The sequence below is a fragment of the Helianthus annuus genome, chromosome 8 (genome assembly GCF_002127325.2).
Source record: "Helianthus annuus cultivar XRQ/B chromosome 8, HanXRQr2.0-SUNRISE, whole genome shotgun sequence".
In the NCBI taxonomy this organism is placed as follows: Eukaryota; Viridiplantae; Streptophyta; class Magnoliopsida; order Asterales; family Asteraceae; genus Helianthus; species Helianthus annuus.
In genome coordinates this window covers 152,691,187-152,711,352 of record NC_035440.2, presented here as the reverse complement: position 1 = coordinate 152,711,352, position 20,166 = coordinate 152,691,187, and the positions used below count along the sequence as shown (strand labels likewise).

General features: G+C 38.6%; 1 protein-coding gene and 1 long non-coding RNA gene across 2 annotated transcripts in view; both read left to right on the top strand.

Annotated features, from left to right (window-relative positions):
- Positions 1 to 243: 243 nt before the first annotated feature.
- Positions 244 to 6,305, top strand: LOC110873804 (pentatricopeptide repeat-containing protein At3g06430, chloroplastic). The gene is made up of 2 exons (XM_022122816.2): positions 244 to 606; positions 4,941 to 6,305. Exons 1-2 carry the CDS (start codon positions 283 to 285, stop codon positions 6,045 to 6,047), a joined length of 1,431 nt encoding a protein of 476 aa, XP_021978508.1. The 5' UTR covers positions 244 to 282; the 3' UTR covers positions 6,048 to 6,305.
- A 4,763-nt stretch (positions 6,306 to 11,068) lies between these two features.
- The window catches only part of LOC118481220, a 48,051-nt gene continuing 38,953 nt past the window's right edge, over positions 11,069 to 20,166 (top strand). The window contains exon 1 of the long non-coding RNA XR_004864939.1: positions 11,069 to 11,561. This is a non-coding gene — a long non-coding RNA (uncharacterized LOC118481220). The remainder of the gene's footprint in view (positions 11,562 to 20,166) is intronic.

The window sequence follows — 20,166 nt, the reverse complement described above, 5'->3', positions numbered from 1 at the left end:
AGGTTAGGCCTAAATGATATACCATGCAAGATTTTAAAACAATAAGTACAAAACTCGTCAATTTTATTTACAAAAACACTGCTTGAAATATGATATCTAGATAAGTGACCAAATTTGTAATTCAATCTTTTTTCTCTTTAGCTTAAATATTAGAGGTATGAGGGTTATATTGACCAATAAGAACACAGTGAAGGGTGAAAGAGTAAAATTGTGAACCTTATCTTCTATAAACGGACTTGTCAAAAGAAAAGAAAGAAAGAAAGAAAGAGTTGAAAGGAAAGGATGTCGTCTTCAGCTGCGGCGGCGGCGTGGTCTCTTTGGTTCTCGTCTTCTTCTTCGCTGGACAATGCGCGGCATCGCATCTTGAGGTCTCCTAGGTTCCAAGTGCGATGTGCAGTGGCTGAACCAATGAAGAAGAAGAAAGTATGGAAGCAGGGGGAGTACCCCGGAGACGTTTCCAGCTTTGATAGGAACCAGAGACGAACACCAATTAAGAACATTAAGAAGAAGCTGGATCGTAAGAGTAACCTCAATCCCTGGGTGAATACTGTTACTCAGGCGCTATCTGAGGCCATCGACACAAAGCACTGGTTAACAGCCCTAGAGGTAGGTAACCCTTTTCTTACTTTTTATTTTGCCAAATGATACAAGTACAAAATATTATTAGCTACTAGCACCCCCAGGCTGCTGCTGGTTCTCATCGTCACGTAGCCTTCACATAGGATAACAATTTGCATTTTCCGAATAAGGCTCCTGGTATGGTTTAGAGACCCACCATCATTACTTGATCATTATTTTTATTTTTTAATTCTAAATAATAAATAAATTACTCCCAAATAATAAAAATAAAATACAATTAAAGAACTAAAAAATAATAAAAACTAAGTTATAAGAGTAAATTACAAGTTTTGGCATTTATGTTTACATCAAATTGCAGGCTGTCCTTTTGGCCAAAAGTTTATAGGCGGTGTCCTTAACCTTTCAAAATCTTGCACGTTTTGTCTTTTAAGCCAAACCTAGTTAGAAATCTCAGTTAAAAACTGTCATGTGCAATGCACATGAGGTTAAAATGGTAATTTCCCTCTCAACCCTTTCTATCCCCCATTTATACTACTCGTTGTCGTTGTCGTTATTTAGCATGCGATCCAACCATAGATATCAGACCAAATCCGATCGAAGATCCAAATTTGCATCTCTCCTTCGCATCTTAAGGCAGATTTCTTCTTTCTCGGCATAGGTTAGGATTGGGTTCTCCGGCTCCACGGTTTCATCATATTCGGGACCAGATAGCTCGGCCCGAGTCCTCCAAAATCATATTATGTAATATAAGCAAGCATACATTACATTTCACGTTCTTTTTTTTCTACTATAGCCGATGGTTGGGCAATGATAATCCATCGCTTCTTTATCACCCCAAAGGCTTGTTTGACATCCTTTCTCACCGATTCATGTTTTTTCGTGTAGTGTGATCGTTTTTCATCATCAGAGCAAGAAAGACTTTTCATCAAGACAGGCAACTCCGGATATATACCATCAACAAGATAATACCCGTATTTGTAGTGCACATCGATTGCATAAAATGACGAATCCAGTGTGACCCCGTCTATGACATCATCGAAAAGTTTGATGAATATACAACTTGAAGATCATTGTTTGAACCGGCCATGCCAAAGTACGCATGAAAAATCCATAGATCTTGAGACATGACTGCTTGTAAGATTAGGGTTGGACCATCGTGATCACCCCAAGTGTGTTGGCCTTTCCAAGCAGTTGGACGTGCCGGCCAATCCAAATGCGTGCAATCAAGGATACCCAACATCCCAGGAAGACCGTGTGTTCATCATAGTTATTAAAGGCGTTAGGCGCACTCAAGGCGCACACGTCTTGCCTGTGGCCTAGGCGCAAAAAAAGCACGGGCCTGAGAAAAAAGAGCGCACAACAAAAAAACTTAAAATATTTTTATATAATAGAAAATTAATACTATTTTCAAATAAAATAAAACTAAAACTATTATATAACATTTTATATTGTCTATTTAGTACCAGAAGTTATAAATGCTAGTTTATTAGATAAAAGTAGAAATCTAGCTGGAATCTTGCCAGTTAATGACTTTGGCCAGAAACTCTCCAGAATCTAGGAATCTAGCTAGAATATGCGCATGAACCATCGCCAGGAGAATTAAAGCGCAATTGCCTTGACTTAAGGCGCAATTGCCTCGCCTTACTAGGAAATTGGGTCTAGGCGCAAGAGTCGATGGCTTTTAACAACTATGGTTTCATTGATGGGCCGTGTATAAAAGCGCGATGTTGCTGGAGGTGGGACACCTCAGACATCGCAGTCCATATAAATCAATGACACCTAAAAATACAATAGTAAGAATGTTAATAATAATTAATAATAATATTGACAAATAGGACGTCTTAGAAATATTAAGAATAACAATAGAAACTATAATAAACGTAAAAAAAACAAAACAAATATACCTTCACAAAAATTGTGAATACTTTCTCTAAACGTTCGTGCCGACATCCGTAGATACTCGTCCCAAGCTTCGCTCGTCATTCTGAACGCTAGTTGTCGAATGGCGGCGGTACATTTTTGCAACGGAGAGGATCCGAATTTACCCCGTGCATCCACTTTTTGTTTAAAAAAGTATATTCGCGCTCTAAATCGCCACTAATCTGCAAAAAAAGACGGCGGCTCATACGAAAGCGGCGTTGAAATTGATCTTCATTGTATAGCGGATTTTCCGCAAAATAATCACTAACCAAACTGTTGTGAGCACCAATCCGATCTCGTTTAAGATGTTGTCTAGAACGTGTTGATCGTGCCTCTTTAGGTGAGGTGGCATGGGCCTCGCGCCCCATACCCGCGTAGTCTAAAAGGAAATGTACATATATATAAAACACTATTTACTTCCCAGGGCAATCATTAGATACTGCTAGCACAATCGTCTACACTATCTTATTAATAGGGAAAAGAACAAATAGGAAGTTAATTTTCGCTAGGAAGGATAGGAAGCCATAGGATTATGACATGTGGCAAATTTTAAAATAAAGAGAAAGGGTATTTTAGTCTATCCAACTCCTTCTTCTTCCTTTTTCAAAACCCAGTAAATTCAAAAACCCACCATTTTCAAAACCCACCATCTTCAACTATTTCTTCACTTTCTATCTCAATAATCACTACATTATAGTGCGATTTTCATCACCAATCAATGATTCAGAACCCGATCAACGTGTTCTTCAGCTTTTTTTTGAAAAAAACCCAGTTTAATTTCATAAAAAATCTCGTTTTTTCCGGTGATTTTGGAGATAATCACTCGATTCGTTTGATTCGAACGTTGATAAGTGTTTCTATCATTCAAAATTTGTCAATTGATGAAGAAATCGGCTTCGATCCATGTAAGAAATTCTTTAATTTCATTTTCATGATCTGGGTTTTTGATTTAGTCATTGCGTTTTACGATCTTTGCGGGGTCCGGGGGCGGCAGCCCCCGGTAGCGGGGTCCCAGGGGCGGCAACCCCTGGCGGGGTCCAAGGGGCAGAGCCCCTGGCTGGGGTCTAGGTCAGCTCGGAAAATTTTTTTTTCGATTAAATTGTTGTACTAAAAACGCATCAGAAAAATTAATTTTCCATAAATTGGCTCATTTAGGTAAAACACATTTTTTAGGTGTTTTCAGTCCATTGCGTTTTAGAATGAGTCATTTTTAAGTGTTTTCTGGCCATTGCGTTTTACATATAAGACATTTCTTTGTGTTTTTGGTGCATTGCGTTTTAGGTAAAACACTTTTTTATGTGTTTTCAGTTCATTGCGTTTTAGAAAACAGACATTTTAAGTGTATTCTGGCAATTGCTTTTTACAAATAAGTCATTTCTTTGTGTTTTTGGTGCATTGCGTTTTAGGTAAAACACTTTTTTATGTGTTTTCTGGCCATTGCGTTTTACAAATAAGACATTTATGTGTGTTTTCTGGCCATTGCGTTTTACAAATAAGTCATTTCTTTGTGTTTTTGGTGCATTGCGTTTTAGAAAAATGTCATTTTTTAGGTTTTTTTTTCATTGCGTTTTACGTAACTGGTGGTTTTTCTATTGCGTTTTACGCAACTGGGTTTTAATTTTTTTTTTTTAAAATATAGCAATAGTATACTCGTTTTAAAGATAAAAAAACGCTCGTTTTTTGGTGCAATTTTTATAAAAAAATAATGTCGTATGAAAGAGTTATTAACGTTTAAAAAATGGGGGGGAATTGGAGGAGAGAGAAACTATTGGCTTGGATTGACTAGAATGCCCTTGAACAAACTCACGCGCCTCTTTTATTCCTTTCAATTTCCCTGATTTAATCTTAGCTCTTGATTAACTTAATGGATGGTCAAGATCACTTCCTAGCCAAATAAACTTCCTATTGTATCTCCACCCCTTATTAATATTTGATAGCTATATATACAATTTTGTATGGGAAAATGTTATTCATGTCCGCCATTTTTTCAAGTCTGGAATGAAGCTTTACCAAAATTTGACTAGTCATTATTCTAAGTTTTTGTTCACAAGTAGTCAAGTACTTGGGACTTGATTTTTATTTGGGTAAATAGATAAAGTATGTTTATATATGTAGGCAAATTGGATTTTATAATCCAAACTATAACCTAATGCCCTATAATAATAATAATAATTAATATAGCGAATGTAACCAACGAAGCTTGACGAAGTTACCTGCGTTTGGCAATGAAAGCGAAAATTAGGAGTGCCATCAATCACATTGTTAGTATAGTTTGCTATCGGCCGGTGTGTCATAGTTTGAATTATTAAAATCCCATTTGCTTGTTTTTGTAATGGGGATGTATAAATATATAAAACCTGAAAAACGGTGTTTGCAACCAACCCAACCCGATTGTATAATGCATTGATTTGATGGAAAAAAGGTTTAATTTCTTATTTCAGATATTCAAGATGCTGAAGGAACAGCCATTTTATCAACCGAAAGAAGGAAGTTATATGAAGCTGATTGTTCTAGTGGGGAGATGTGGGCAACCCCAACACGCTCGGAATCTTTTTAACTCGATGATTGAAGAGGGACTGGAACCGACCGCACAAATCTACACGGCACTGCTTGCTGCTTACTGTCGAAGCAATCTCATTGACGAGGCGTTCAAAGTTCTTGAGCAAATGAAGAAGCTTCCTTTATGCCAACCCGATGTTTATACTTTCAGTATCCTCATCAAGGCCTGTGTTGATGCTTCACGATTCGATCTTGTTAAATCTCTTTACCAAGAAATGGCTGAGAGATGTATAACTCCAAATACAGTCACCCAAAATACGGTTCTTGCGGGATATGGTAAGGCGGGCGAGTTTGATTTAATGGAGAAAGTGCTTCTCGGAATGCTTGATAGCACATCATCGAAACCAGATGTATGGACCATGAACACAATTCTTAGCTTGTTTGGCAACATGGGTCAGGTTGAAACCATGGAACGATGGTATGAAAAGTTCAGAAACTTTGGAATCGAGCCTGAAACGCGCACGTTTAACATCTTAATAGGCGCATATGGGAAGAAAAAGATGTATGATAAAATGTCGACGGTCATGGAATACATGAGAAAGCTTTCTTTTCCATGGACCACATCTACCTACAACAATGTGATTGAGGCGTTTTCAGATGTGGGTGATGCAAAGAACATGGAGTACACCTTTGACCAGATGAGAGCCGAGGGTATGAGAGCGGACACCAAGACGTTGTGTTGTTTGATCAGAGGGTATGCAAATGCAGGCCTCTTTCATAAGGTGATAAGCATGGTGGAATTAGCTGGGAAATTGGGGATACCGGAGAATACATCGTTCCATAATGCAGTGCTTTACGCGTGTGCCAAGGCGGATGATCTGATGGAAATGGAGAGAGTTTACAGGAGGATGAAGGATAAGCAGCAGTGTAGGGCTGATGCAACCACTTTTGCCATTATGATTGAAGCTTATAAGAAGGAAGGTATGAATGACAAAGTGTTCGATTTGGAACAGGAACAGGAACAAGAAACGATTTTGAAGCTTACCTAGTATTTACTCCTGCTTTTATATCATAGAGCTTAGATCCGGCTTGGTTAATCGGTGGGTGTGTTTTAAGCGTTGGCATGCTGTATGTTTACATCTCTTATGTATATAGTCTTGCTTTTGCTTTTGCTTTTGCTTTTGCTTTTTGTTTAGTTATATTCACCTGCAGGATCGATCTCTTTTGGGTTCAAACCAAACCAAAACCGAACGGTTTCGGATTTCCGTTTTACGTATGCATGCTTAGGCTACAGCTGGATTTTCCTTTTTACATGTTGCCAAAAGTACTTGTTAACTACTTATTAGTAATGAATTCGAGTAATAATCTTTTGGACCGAATCGAGACCATAAATCTGATAGGTGTGAAAATGGTGATCAAGAGTTCATGAGCTAAGATTAGAAGATGAAGAAGAATCACAGAGAAAGAAGAGGAATAATCCCAAATCAAAGCTGTCCTACTAATCTCTTTCCAACAGTATTTAACAGACCCTTTTACAATTTACAAGATCAGTCCCTATACTTTGAATTGCTGACACACTAGACCCTAGACTATTTATCACATATCAATACTCCCCCCTTCAAGATTTTTGTCCCAAAAATCAGAAATGGTAAAAAAAAAAAATTCTAATCAAAAGTCTCAAAAGGAAATTGTAAAAAATTTTATGCTTTATTTTGTAGCTCCAATGATCCAACCAGAACTATTTTCTTCTCTATTGACCCCTTTGCAGCTCCCAAACTGAATGTCTGACCCATAGATGAAACAGATTGTGCACTTATTTTTAACAATCTGTATGACCACAATGTATCATCATCATCATCATCATTTGTTCCTGGATCAGTTTTGAATCATCTACACCCTCCATTTCTTCCCATAGACGATAAGCATACGAGATACCCATGGCCTATTTCCAGCAGCCAGATTGTGCAGCTCTTTTCAATTCACATATGACCACAAATAGAACATAGTAGCAGTTGACATATATACTCCTGAAAAACATGAATTTAGCTTCCCTTTTGTGCCAGAAGTACTTCTCTGTTAACCCTCTATATTTCCAAACGAGCAACCTGTATACCTTCCTTTTTAAACAACACCCATTAAACATCCTAATGAAAATATACTGCTTAGATTTCCATTTATGCCATCTATACCTTTTTGCCAACAACTTGAAGAATTCAAGTTCCTCAAGTTTACAACAACTTCCCTTCTTTAGACTCCTTACAAACTGAATGTCAATGCCATTTTTCATATTATCCTCCCTACTCAATTTAAATTTAAATTTATATTTCCATTTGGAAAGCCATCTCTTCACAATCTCACCAGAGCCTACTTTCATATCATCCTCCCTAATCCTTTTGACTTTATATTTCCACTTTAATAGCCAGCTTCTCACAGTCTCTTGGTTACACTTAGCCTTTGTCTTGTATAGCCAAACTTTAAGATAACCATGATCCATGTCATTTAACCTTACTGTTTTTCCCACCTGAGTTGGTTCCCCTACCTTTTCATATTTCTTTGAGTCAATTTCTCCATTTCTTTTACTTGTTTTTATTTCATTTTCTGATTGCATAACATCCTTCTCCATTTCATTTACTAATTCTTCAAAATCACTTGAATCATCCAAAATTCCTTTTATCTCTTCACTAACTTCCCTGGGTACTTCAAAAACCACTTCTATACTGCTATCTTCACTTAAGAAACTCTTTCCATGTTCATTTTCTTTTAAATCTTCATTGTTGCTTGAAACTTGACCATTGTTTTCTTGAATGTCAATCTTGTTTTCATATTCATCAAGTTGCATCTTGATTTCACTAGAAGATTGACTTTCTACCTTCTTAAGTCCTTTATTGCCATTACTAAGAATTGAAAGAAAATTAGCTTGTTTCTTTGCCATTTCATAAGCCTCTTTGAGTGTCTTTGGTCCAAACAACTTAACCCAGCACCCAATTTCATGTTTAAGACCCCCCATGAATAAACTTGTAGCATAATCTTCGCTTAAAACCACTTTAGTAAGGAGAAAATCAAACGAATCACAATAATCTTGAAATGAACCTGTCTGTTGTAAGTTCCTGATTTCTGCCATAGCTGATGCACTATTTAGAATTCTTGTATATTGATTCTTGGGGCTGAACAAGGTAGGACTCTGGTTTCCCCACTTTGGTGATCCCATCCATTCATCATAAGTTCGAAAACCCTTCCAAAGTTCATAATCAGTTGGTGGTTTGGAATAATCTGGATTGTAGCCACAGCAATGAACTCTGCCTTCGAATTGTAACCCACCACATGAACACCTACTAGTTCCACAAATGTGCACCCTGTTCTCCCATATCAAACCCCCGCACGAACATAAGAATACCATTGTTGTCGATACTGTAGAGATTGCTCGCTGAATTCTTCAAGAAGACTTAATAATTGCCTTCAGTTTTTGTTGTCAAGAACCCGTTGTTGCCCTAAATCTTGAATCTTTGTTCAATTCAATCCACACAGATGATTACAAATTGTCGATTGATTGTTGCCCTAACTCTAACCCACGGTCGAGAGGAAGGAGAGCTCTGATACCATTGATAGGTGTGAAAATGGTGATCAAGAGTTCATGAGCTAAGATTAGAAGATGAAGAAGAATCACAGAGAAAGAAGAGGAATAATCCCAAATCAAAGCTGTCCTACTAATCTCTTTCCAACAGTATTTAACAGACCCTTTTACAATTTACAAGATCAGTCCCTATACTTTGAATTGCTGACACACTAGACCCTAGACTATTTATCACATATCAAAATCTAATTACAAAGTTTTGAAACGAGGAATAGCCGAAGGAAAAAAACTAAGCTATCAGTTATTAGTTCGGGTTGGTCAATAGGGTTTTGGTTTAATTAATCGGTGTTTCTCAACCCTAGCTACACGCCACAACTACAATATATAAAGTAGAAGTGCAACTGTACTTGTTCATAAAAAGTACAATTGGACTCTATATAAGGAATGCGTAATTGGAATGGGTATAGAGTTTTGTTGTAGAATATAGGGAAATTGGATTTTAATTAAGGCAAATTGGAAAATAATAATCCCATCTTTCTGAAATTGGCTGATAATAATCACAAGTCAGTTATATTAGCCAATACTAATCCGACCTCGTCTAATTTTTTTGTAAAATAGTCCGTCGTTAAAATAAGCTTAACGGAGTTAAGTGTTTTTCCAAATTACAAACCGATGTTTTAGGGCTTTTGATCAGAACGAGGATACGAGTCGAATGATGTAAAACTTACCTCGAAATTGTGTTTGAAATGGCTTGAATTTTGTTAATTGGAAGTTAAACACCCGAATTGAAGCACCGTTTTCGTGGGTTGGGGGCAATATTTCGAGGTAAGTTTTACATCAATCGATCGTTTCCTCGTTCTGATCAAAAACCCTAAAACATCCATTTGTAATTCGGAAAAACACTTAACTCCGTTAAGTTATTTTAACGATGGACTATTTTGCAAAAAAAAAAAAAATGGACGAGGTCGGATTATTACTGACTTAGGATTATTATCGGCTAATTTCAGAAGATGGGATTATTATTTTACAATTTGCCTTTAATTAATTCCAGCTTAGGAGGCGTTTGGTTGGTATAATTTGTGAATTGGAAATTGAATCAGAATGGAATCCTTTAAAAATTACAATAAACTTGTTTGGTTGGTAAATTTGTTAATGGAATTAGAAGGTTAAAGAACCTAATAGACAAAATTACCCCCACCCCACGAAAGATAAATCTGTGATTTTGCCATTATCACCATGGCTAAATTATGAATACTCCTATTTACGTGATTTCTATTTGGTTTGGAACTAATCTATCCATCGTTTCATTTCATGTTCATTTGTGGTGCCATTCCATCTTTGCTTTTATTTCAGTCTAGATTTTCCGTTTGGTTTATTTTCTTTAACGAATCTGAACCATGGTAATATTGATTTTGATTTCAATTTTAGTTTACAAAATCATCCATCTGTTTTTTATTTACGTTTTGCAAAACGTATTTCATGCTTGGTTTAGTTAATCAATGACTTTTGTTTTTATTTTTTTGTTTGTGACAGATTGTTGAAAAAAGTTTTTGACTTTTGTTGCTAATCGAGAATCGATGCTAGTTAGTGACAGAAGCATTTACTTGGAGTACTATCTTTTTTTTCTCCTTTTTTTTAAAAGACTTGGAGTACTATTGCGAGACGTGCGACTGACCGAATCATATCACCAATCATATTGAACATACAAGGAATTTTAAAGTAAAACCAACGCTTAAAATACGATTAGTGACGTCACCATTTAAGTCTTAAAATAAAGTTCTATGTTTTCATGACCGGACCGGATGTCGACCCGGTCGCCTTAGCGGGTCAAAGGTCGGACCGGTTCGACCGGTTCAACCGAATTCAAGACCCGGATTACGTCATATATTATATATATATATATATATATATATATATAGGGTAGGGATCCTAAGAGAAGTCCATCCTATATGAGAAACTTGAGAAGCATTCTGGACCACACATTTTTCTAAGCCTTTCGTAATATACACATATGTATAGTTTAAAATTGACTATATACATATGTGTATAACTCAATATACATATATGTATATAGTCAATTTTAAACTATACATATGTGTATATTACGAAAGGCTTAGAAAAATGTGTGGTCCAGAATGCTTCTCAAGTTTCTCAACTAGCCTATCACTTCTCACATGATCCTTATCCTATATATATATATATATATATATATAAATACATACATTAATGATTCATTCTGGGGTAAATTACACTTTTCGTCCTTTATGTTTGTACCGGATTGCAACGGATAACCTTTGACTTCAATAATAACAGGCAAAATCCTTTATTTGCAAAACCTGTTACACTCTACATCCTTTAATACGAATCAGGTTAGAATTTTCAGTTAAGCTTATTTACTTAAGGGTATTTTGATGAATTCATGTTTTTATGAAGTTTAATTGCATATACACTATATCATCCCTAATTTCCTAACCCTAAACCCACAGTATATAATCTCTCTCTCTCTCTACAGTATGGTTTTCCACCTCTACCGCCATTGCACCACCACAAAACTGCCATAACCATCATCACCATCAAATGCAGGAAATCACCGGAACTCTCTCTCCTTCTCTTCTCCATCTCACTTTTTTCTCCATAGCCACCACCACCTGAAACCCCCTCTAGCTGGCAACCACCACCTAAAACCGACGCTTTCCAGATCTGTTCCGCCGCCACCTAAAACCGGAGCTCTCTCTTCTTCATCACTCTTTCTTCCGCCGCCTCTTAATGTGGCCAGATATGTGACACCTGTGAACTCGTTGGCCGACCGACCACCACCAAACCCATTGCCTCCTTGTTCGTCCCTGATAAACACGGTATCATTCCTTTCTACTTTCTCTCTGATTTTCCCGCTTCAAGTTCCGTAATTGTTGCTGATTTATGATATTTGATCTTTTTTTGAGGAAATTTGGGCGATATTGTTCTTGGATTTGATACTCTCAAACCCTATATGGTGAGTTTTGTTTTAATTCACTGTGAATGATACTAAAAGAGCAAACTTGAATTTCTGTTGTTTTCAAAATTAGGTTTAACTAAAATATGATTGAGGTTTTTATATAAAAGAACAAATTTGGATTGTTTAGGAAAAATTTTATGTATGTTAGTTTTGAGATAAAAGAACAAACAACGTATGATTTCAGATTCTGGATTCTTAATAAAAGAAACTTGAAAATGTAGGTTGTTTTTATATTTATAACAAGATCCATAAAGATATGGGCAGATCTAGAAAAACGATGGTGGATGGGATGATGGTAGGGGTTCGCTGGAGAGAGAGAAAGAGAGAGAGATATGGGTTTAGTTGTTTTAATATATTTTATATATTAAACATTTAAATAAAAACATGAATTGACCAAAATACCCTTAAGTGAATAAACTTAACTGAAAATTCTAAACTGGTTAGTACGAAAGGATGTAGAGTGTAACATGTTTTGTAAATAAAGGATTGTGACTAATTATTGAAGTTAAAGGCTATTTGTTGTAATCCGGTACAAACATAAAGGATGAAAAGTATAATTTACCCTTCATTCTAGTTGTACTAAATATTTTATAATAAGACAAGAAACCTATGAAAAAGTTTATATAAAGTCTTTTTTCTAATTAATATTTTAGATCATATAAAAAGAAAACCAAATTGAAACGAAAAGTTAAATTAGTTACCTATAATTAAAAAGAAATAACAAAAGAAAAAAATGAAAGTAAAAAATAAAAAAATAAATAGTTTAGTGCAACATGTTTTAAGAAAACTATAAGTCTAAATTAGTATGCCAAAATATTAAAACCAAGATATGCATTGTCTTTATTGTGAGAGTGAGATCCTATTCTCCTTATTTATGCTTTGTAATTTGCATATCTCAATTCACAATAATACACATTCCATCCAACGGTTTATCTTGGTCCCCCTCTCACTTTCCAACATACAACAAGCTTCTTAAACATTTGGTTATCTTCTTCCAAACTTCTTTACTTCTTTTATTTGCAGAACTCGTTGAACAGAAGATGTTCTACTATGCCATTTTTCACTCCTTTTCTTTTCACTTCAACAGCTTCTTTTGCTTCTTTTGGCCGGCCCGACCTTTTGTGAAGAACCGTCAGCCCAACCGCCCGGATCCCGGCTCGACCCTCGGGTCAATGTTGAAACAGCCTAACTAGCTGAATCGGCCCGCTGCACCTTCTGGATCCCGGTCGGACCGGTCCGTCCGACCGGCCGGCCCGGACCGGGTTTAAAAACGTTGATAAAGTTAAAGTATTTAGCGGAAGCATTAAACACAAGGTCCAAAATAGTTTAAAACATAAGTCTAAGAGTCCATAACGGATTTCAAAATGATACCACACTCCTTCAGCTAAAAGCTCCAGCACTGCATCTACGGACCTGCAAGCATGCATCAATATGTCAACATAAAGTTGGCGAGTTCACGATTTAAAAAGAGTTTTCTTGTTTTATCCCAAAACTTCATTTGTTTAAGTTACCGTTTATAAAACATGCCACGGGGAGCTACCCCATGTAAGTTACCAAACTGTGTAGTACCGAAACTGAGACTTATAGTGCATTTGCCCTTGATCAATGTCTATCATCATCGATTGGTTATGAGGCCATACTAGTTCACTCCCGTCCTCCAAGGCACGGTGTGATGTTTGTCAAACCTAATAGCGCTATCAACTAATATTCCGTTCGCCATATACGACGACTAATCGGTATAAGTGTTAGGGACTTCATGATAGAGTGTCGTTTAGTACACTAGAACATGATTTATGAGTATTTGTTTAATTACTATTCCGTGCCCCCGAAATATTATGTTCCCAAAACCACCGGGAATACATGCTTTAAGTGATAGTGTGAACTCACTTTTGATTGCTCGGTTGATAGAGTATTTATCCTAAATTGGTTAACCTCGCCCTACTAAAGTTACCATTTATTAGGACCGTATATAAGTAAGTCACGTATATTATACACGTATTCAATCAAGTAATGTACAAGTAGATCAATTCATTCATGTAAGATACGTATTCAATCAAGTAATGTACAAGTAGATCAATTCATTCATGTAAGTATACATAAACAGTTAACAATCAATAATTTAGACATAACAGTGGATAGTGTGCGGCTTATAAAAGCATTGGGCTTAGCCAGTGTGTGGTCATATAAGGGTTTGGGCTATTCTAGTGTGCGGTCCACTAGAATGGGCCCATATATCATACTGTGCGGCCCAACGTGTAAGACTGTGCGGCCCACTTGTCATTCGATTATGAATTTGTTATTGCAAGCATCTGTTTTGATCAAGAAGAAATATAAATGGAGATGATTTTGTTTTCCAAGGACATTAGTGTCATTAGTCAAACATTCCATTGGAATTAAAACTTTCCTTGGGTAGGTTAAAGGATTCTTGAATTCCTCTAAACAAAGGAATTTGATGGAATTCATTCTATTCTAATACCTAACCAAACATGATTTTAGGCGAAATTAATTCCAAATCCAATTCTAATTCCTTAGAATTCCACGAACCAAACAGGGCCTTAAGAAATTCCTCAGATAATCCAACGTTCAAACTATTTTTTCCATCAATCCTTTTCTAACTGAGGTCTAACCCAATTAGTTTTTGATGACGTGAGACATCTAACCCCATGTTACCCTTCCTCTATAGAAACTCTCTTAGGAACATCCACCACTACACTAGACCCTCACAACCACCGCCACCACTACCACCACACTGTGCCGCTCCATTGTCTGAGCCAGCCATAATTAAACAACTACCATCTCCAGCCATCTTGACAGAGTAGCCACTACCACCCCTTCTTTGAAACTGGCGACCACCACCCCTCCAACACCATCGTTTTCTATCTAGCTTCTTCACCACTCCGGCGAACTTCTTCACCACCTACATCTCCGATCCAATGCTTACATCTCTTGGTTACCTATAACCCATCTCGTTTGTTTTCAACCTTGGTCACCGATCTGGTTTCTACTCAAATCTTCGTTTTTTCGACGTTCACAAATCTCTATGTGTGAGAGAAAGGGAAGGGTCAGATACGGTGGTGACGACGACGTTGGCTTAGGATGGGAACAGTGATGAAAGGTGGTGAAGATGATGATGGTCTGAGATGGTGGTGAACGATGGGGATGGTAGCCAGAGTTAGGTGGTCGGGTTACTAGAGTTAGGTGGTGGTGTTTAATGGAGAGAGAGAGAGAGAATCTGCTACAACATTCACATCATTATCCACGTCATCAAAGTTAGACCTCAGTTAGACAAAAAAAAAAAAAAAAAAACTCTGGTGGAAAAAGATAGTTTGAAAGTTGGGACTGTTGTCACACCCCCAAAATCCACAAGCGGAGTATCACCGCATGGAGGCGTGACTGACCAGGATCCAGCCACCAATCATATTGAACTATGCAATTAAGTAAATAAAACCAAACCCAATATAATTGGTGTTTAAAAGAAACCAAACATGTTTAAGTAATCAGCGGAAGCATAGTAATGTCTAAATAACCTAAACATAGTTAAAAGTTCAAATGTAAGTACGTGACATAACAGTCCATATCCCACAACGACCTCCTCCTCGTGCAAGCTCCATAAGCACCTAACGGCCTGCAAGGCATGTAACAACGAGTCAACAACAAAGTTGAGCGAGTTCACAGTTGGTTGTTTAGTTTTACAAGTTTGTTTTGAAAACCATAAGTTGTTTTGTAAACCACGAGTTAACCAGTATCTTTGTTTCCCAAACCATATCCATAATCAGTGGGGGCTTCCCCATGTGAACCACTAGACCGTTACTATATCGACAACTGACGAAAATAAGTTGTGCCCTACGTCAATGTCTATCATCATTGACTAAGTGCCCAGATCCATTAGTACACGCCCGTCCTACCGGCATGGTGTGAGGCTTGTCAACCCTAATAGCGCTATTAACTAATGACCCGCTCGCCATTGGCCCGGCGATTAAGTCGATATAAAAATGAGGGACTTATGATAGAGGTTTGTCTAGTAAGTTTAAGGTTGTTGTCCTACCCAAGGAGGACGAACGTACGTATTCTACCCAAGGAGAATACGCATGATTAACATTGGCATCCTACCCATGGAGGATGGAGGTACATATCCTACCCAAGGAGGATATGTAGATTCCGTTTTAATTCTTTAACCCATTCCCAACCACCGTGAATCCCATGCCTTAGAAAGTGTGTGAACTCACCTCGGTTTGCTCGGTATGCTTATCTACTTGCACAAACAATTCAGTCAAAGCCTATAGTATGCACGTATACACAATCAGCTTATGTTCGTAATGACTCACATGCAATCTAATATCACAAAGTGTGCTTGGCAGTTAACATCATGTAACACGTAAACAGTTAATCAAGTTCATACAATTCATGCTTCACATAGTTGATTTCTCAGTTTATTCTAACCTAGCTATCCATTAACAGACCTAACAGACTTAACTGAGTTACTGTTTCCCAACTTGACAAGACACTCGGCGAAAACACCCAGGCGACGAAATCCCTTGGGCGGCGAAATCCCAAAGGGTTTTCGTCGAACTTAAGGTATGGCGAAATCACATAGGGTTTTCTTCGTGAGTGAGTTTTCGTCTGGTCCCTGGGTTTTCGTCGACATGATGTTACAGCAGTTACATTATTCTTAAGCGTACAACGTTTCAATCATCATCTAACAGTTAACCTAATCATCATCATCATCCGTTTCTCCCAAACCAATCGATCATATGGTTATTTCCCAGTTACAGTAACCATCTATTGTTATTTAACGGTATTCCGATAATTTCATAGCATTCGATATCTAGCATGAACCCTAGATTATGTGCACATCAAACCAATCAATATAACAAATCACATAACCGAACATCATTAGTATGTTAGCATGCTTTCGGACTACGATCACATCAATATCATTCAAGATTATGCATTCAATCATATCAATCCTAGAACCCTAAATCAATATCATGTTTCGCATAAAGTTATGTAACCGATTAATCATGCATACCGAAATCAAGAACATCATAATCATACATTTGGAACTGAAGTTAAACTAAATGTGGAAATCATTAACCGAACTATAGGATTCGAATGAGAATGATAGAACAAAAAGGAATCTAGCTTCGAATGATATGAGGGCTGTCGTCGCACACAAGGATAGAGAGAGACTCTAGGGTTTTGCTAAAAGCAGTTTACGTAATCTACATCCTTTTATACGAGGGTTATGAAGTGTTGGGCCCTTATTGGGCTTCGACGAAATCAGGGCCGGTGAAATCCAATGATTTCGTCGAGAGGGTTATGGCGAAAACCCTTGGGTTTTCGTCAGGTTGGCTAGTGGCGAAAACCCTTTTGGTTTTCGTCATGCACATTAATATATATATATTAGTAGCACATCACATATTTCAAAAAATCCATGTTTAACATTCAATCACTTAACACTAAACAACAATTTACAATCAAATAACAAGGTGCACATAAAGAACGCAACGAAGTAAGAAAACGCAGTTGCGAGGAAAGACCTTGAAAACTCGGATTGTCACATCATCCCCAACTTGAAAGAAATTTCGTCCCGAAATTTAGCACATGGTTACTGAGGAGGCTAGATAGGTTGCGTTGTTTCCTGGTTTTTCCTTGGGCGTCACATCATCCCCCCGTTGGTTTGGAATTTCGTCCCGAAATTCCGCAGTAGCTTCAGCCTCAGCAGTGGTTGCACTTTTCTCGAACAACTGGGGATACTTGAGTTTCATTTGGTCTTCTCGTTCCCAGATGAACTCTGGGCCACGACGGGAGTTCCAACGAACTCGAAGAAGAGGTATTTTGGTGCGCTTGAGAACCTTAACGTCTCGGTCTGTGATTTCAACTGGTTCCTCGGCGAATCGCAACTGATCGTCGATTGTGAGCTCCTTCAAAGGAACTATGAGGGTCTCATTTAACAGACACTTCTTTAGATTTGACACGTGGAATACGTTGTGAACTCTACTGAGTTCTTTGGGTAGATTCAACTTGTAAGCGACTTTGCCAATTTTCTCAGTGATTTCAAACGGTCCGACATAACGCGGATTGAGCTTACCTCGTTTACCAAAACGAACTACACCCTTCCAGGGTGAGACTTTGAGTAACACTCGATCCCCAACTTGGAACTCGAGTGGTTTCCTGAGCTTATCAGCGTAGCTTTTCTGGCGGTCATGAGCTGCCGCCATTCGTTGTCGTATCTAAGCAATCTTCTCAGTTGTGTCTACCACAAGTTCTGGGCCTGTGATTTGGCTGTCACCAACGTCTGCCCAGCAAAGAGGTGATCGGCATTTACGTCCGTACAATGCCTCAAACGGAGTGGCCTGGATACTGGTGTGGTAACTGTTATTATACGAAAATTCCACCAAAGGGAGGTGTCGTTCCCAGCCGTTACCAAAATCAATCACACATGCCCTAAGCATGTCTTCAAGTGTTTGGATGGTGCGTTCAGACTGCCTATCCGTTTGCGGGTGATATGCTGTGCTCATGTCTAATCGAGAGCCAAAAGATTTGTGCATCGCTTGCCACAATTCATAGGTAAAACGCGCATCACGATCGGAAATAATAGAGGTTGGCACCCCGTGCATCGAAACCACTTCCTTTAAGTAAACGTCTGCTAAAGTAGAAAACTTGTCTGTTTCTTTGATAGCCAAGAAGTGTGTAGACTTAGTCAATCGATCCACTATCACCCAAATAGTGTCATTTCCGCGTTGAGATCTAGGCAGGCCAGTAACGAAATCCATGGAAATTTGCTCCCATTTCCATGTCGGGATCTCTAGTTGTTGAAGTAGGCCTGATGGTTTCTGATATTCGATCTTGACTCTCGCACAAGTCAAACATTTACTTACGTAGGTTGCTATGTTGGCTTTCATGCTAGGCCACCAGTATATAGTCTTTAAGTCGTGGTACATCTTATCCGAACCAGGATGTACTGAGTATCGAGACTTATGTGCTTCTTCCATCACAAGCTCGCGTAAGTTGCCATAAAATGGGACCCAGATGCGCCCTGTTACGTAGTAAGCGCCGTCTTCCTTTTGTTCTAATCGTTTCCTTGATCCTCGTAAGGACTCAGCCCTGATGTTCTCTGCTTTCAACGCTTCAACCTGAGCATCTCGTATCTGAGTAGGAAGACTAGATTGGATGGCAAGTTATAACGCGCGCACTCGCTTAGGTGTAGTATCCTTTCGACTGAGGGCGGCGGCCACAACATTGGCTTTGCCCGGATGGTACTTGATCGCGCATTCATAATCATTCAAGAGCTCGACCCATCGACGTTGTCGCATGTTTAACTCCTTTTACTTGAAGATATGCTCGAGACTCCTGTGATCGGTATAAATGGTACACTTGGTATCGTACAGGTAATGTCTCCTTATCTTAAGTGCGAAAACAACTGCTCCCAGCTCCAGATCGTGCGTAGTGTAGTTCCTTTCGTGAATTTTAAGTTGGCGCGATGCATAAGCAATGACCTTGTCACGTTGAATCAACACACAACCAAGTCCTTGGATGGACGCGTCGCAATAAACCACAAAATCGTAATTGCCTTCAGGCAATGAGAGAATTGGTGCGCTACAAAGTCTATCCTTTAAGTGCTGAAATGCAGATTCCTGTGCATCACCCCAACTATAGGTGACACCCTTCTGAGTTAGTGAAGTGAGAGGTTGCGCGATCTTGGATAAATCCTTGATGAACCTTCTGTAGTAGCCCGCAAAACCCAAGAATTGGCGGATTTCTGTTGGTGTACGGGGTGCAGGCCAGTTCTTGATCGAGTCAACCTTGGATGGATCAACATGAATCCCATCCTTGTTTACCACGTGGCCTAGAAAATGGATTTCGCGAAGCCAGAGGTCACATTTCAAAAATTTGGCGTACAACTGCTCTGCTCGAAGGAGTTCCAGAATAAGCCGCAGGTGATGTTCGTGTTCCTCCTGACTCTTAGAATAGATCAGGATGTCGTCGATGAATACAATAACGAACTTATCCAGGTAAGGCTTGCACACTCTGTTCATAAGATCCATGAAGACCGCAGGTGCATTTGTCAATCCAAAAGGCATAACCAGAAACTCGTGGTGCCTATACCGAGTCCTGAATGCTGTCTTAGAGATATCCTCGTCTCGGACTCTCAGTTGATGGTAGCCTAACCTCAGGTCAATCTTTGAGTAGAAACTCGACCCTTGCAACTGGTCGAATAAGTCATCAATGCGTGGGCGGGGACAACGATTCTTCACAGTCACCTTGTTGAGTTTGCGGTAGTCAATACACATTCTGAAGGTACCGTCTTTCTTCTTCACAAATAATACTGGAGCTCCCTAGGGCGAAGAGCTAGGGCGAATAAAACCCTTATCCAAGAGCTCTTGTAGTTGCGTGGACAGTTCTTCAAGTTCTGATGGAGCTAAACAATAAGGTGCTCGAGCTATAGGCGCTGCTTCAGGAGCTAGCTCGATTTGAAATTCAACCTGACGATGAGGCGGAAGACTAGGTAATTCCTCAGGAAATACCTCAGGAAAGTCGCGCACAATAGGAATGTCTTCTATCTTCTTTTTTTCGAGGATGCATCAGAAACGAGGGCTAG

Coding starts and splice junctions, on each gene's coding strand:
- LOC110873804 (XM_022122816.2), top strand. CDS start 283: ATGTCGTCTTCAGCTGCGGCGGCGGCGTGGTCTCTTTGGTTCTCGTCT. Junction 607..4,940: donor ACTGGTTAACAGCCCTAGAG/GTAGGTAACCCT, acceptor TTCTTATTTCAG/ATATTCAAGATGCTGAAGGA.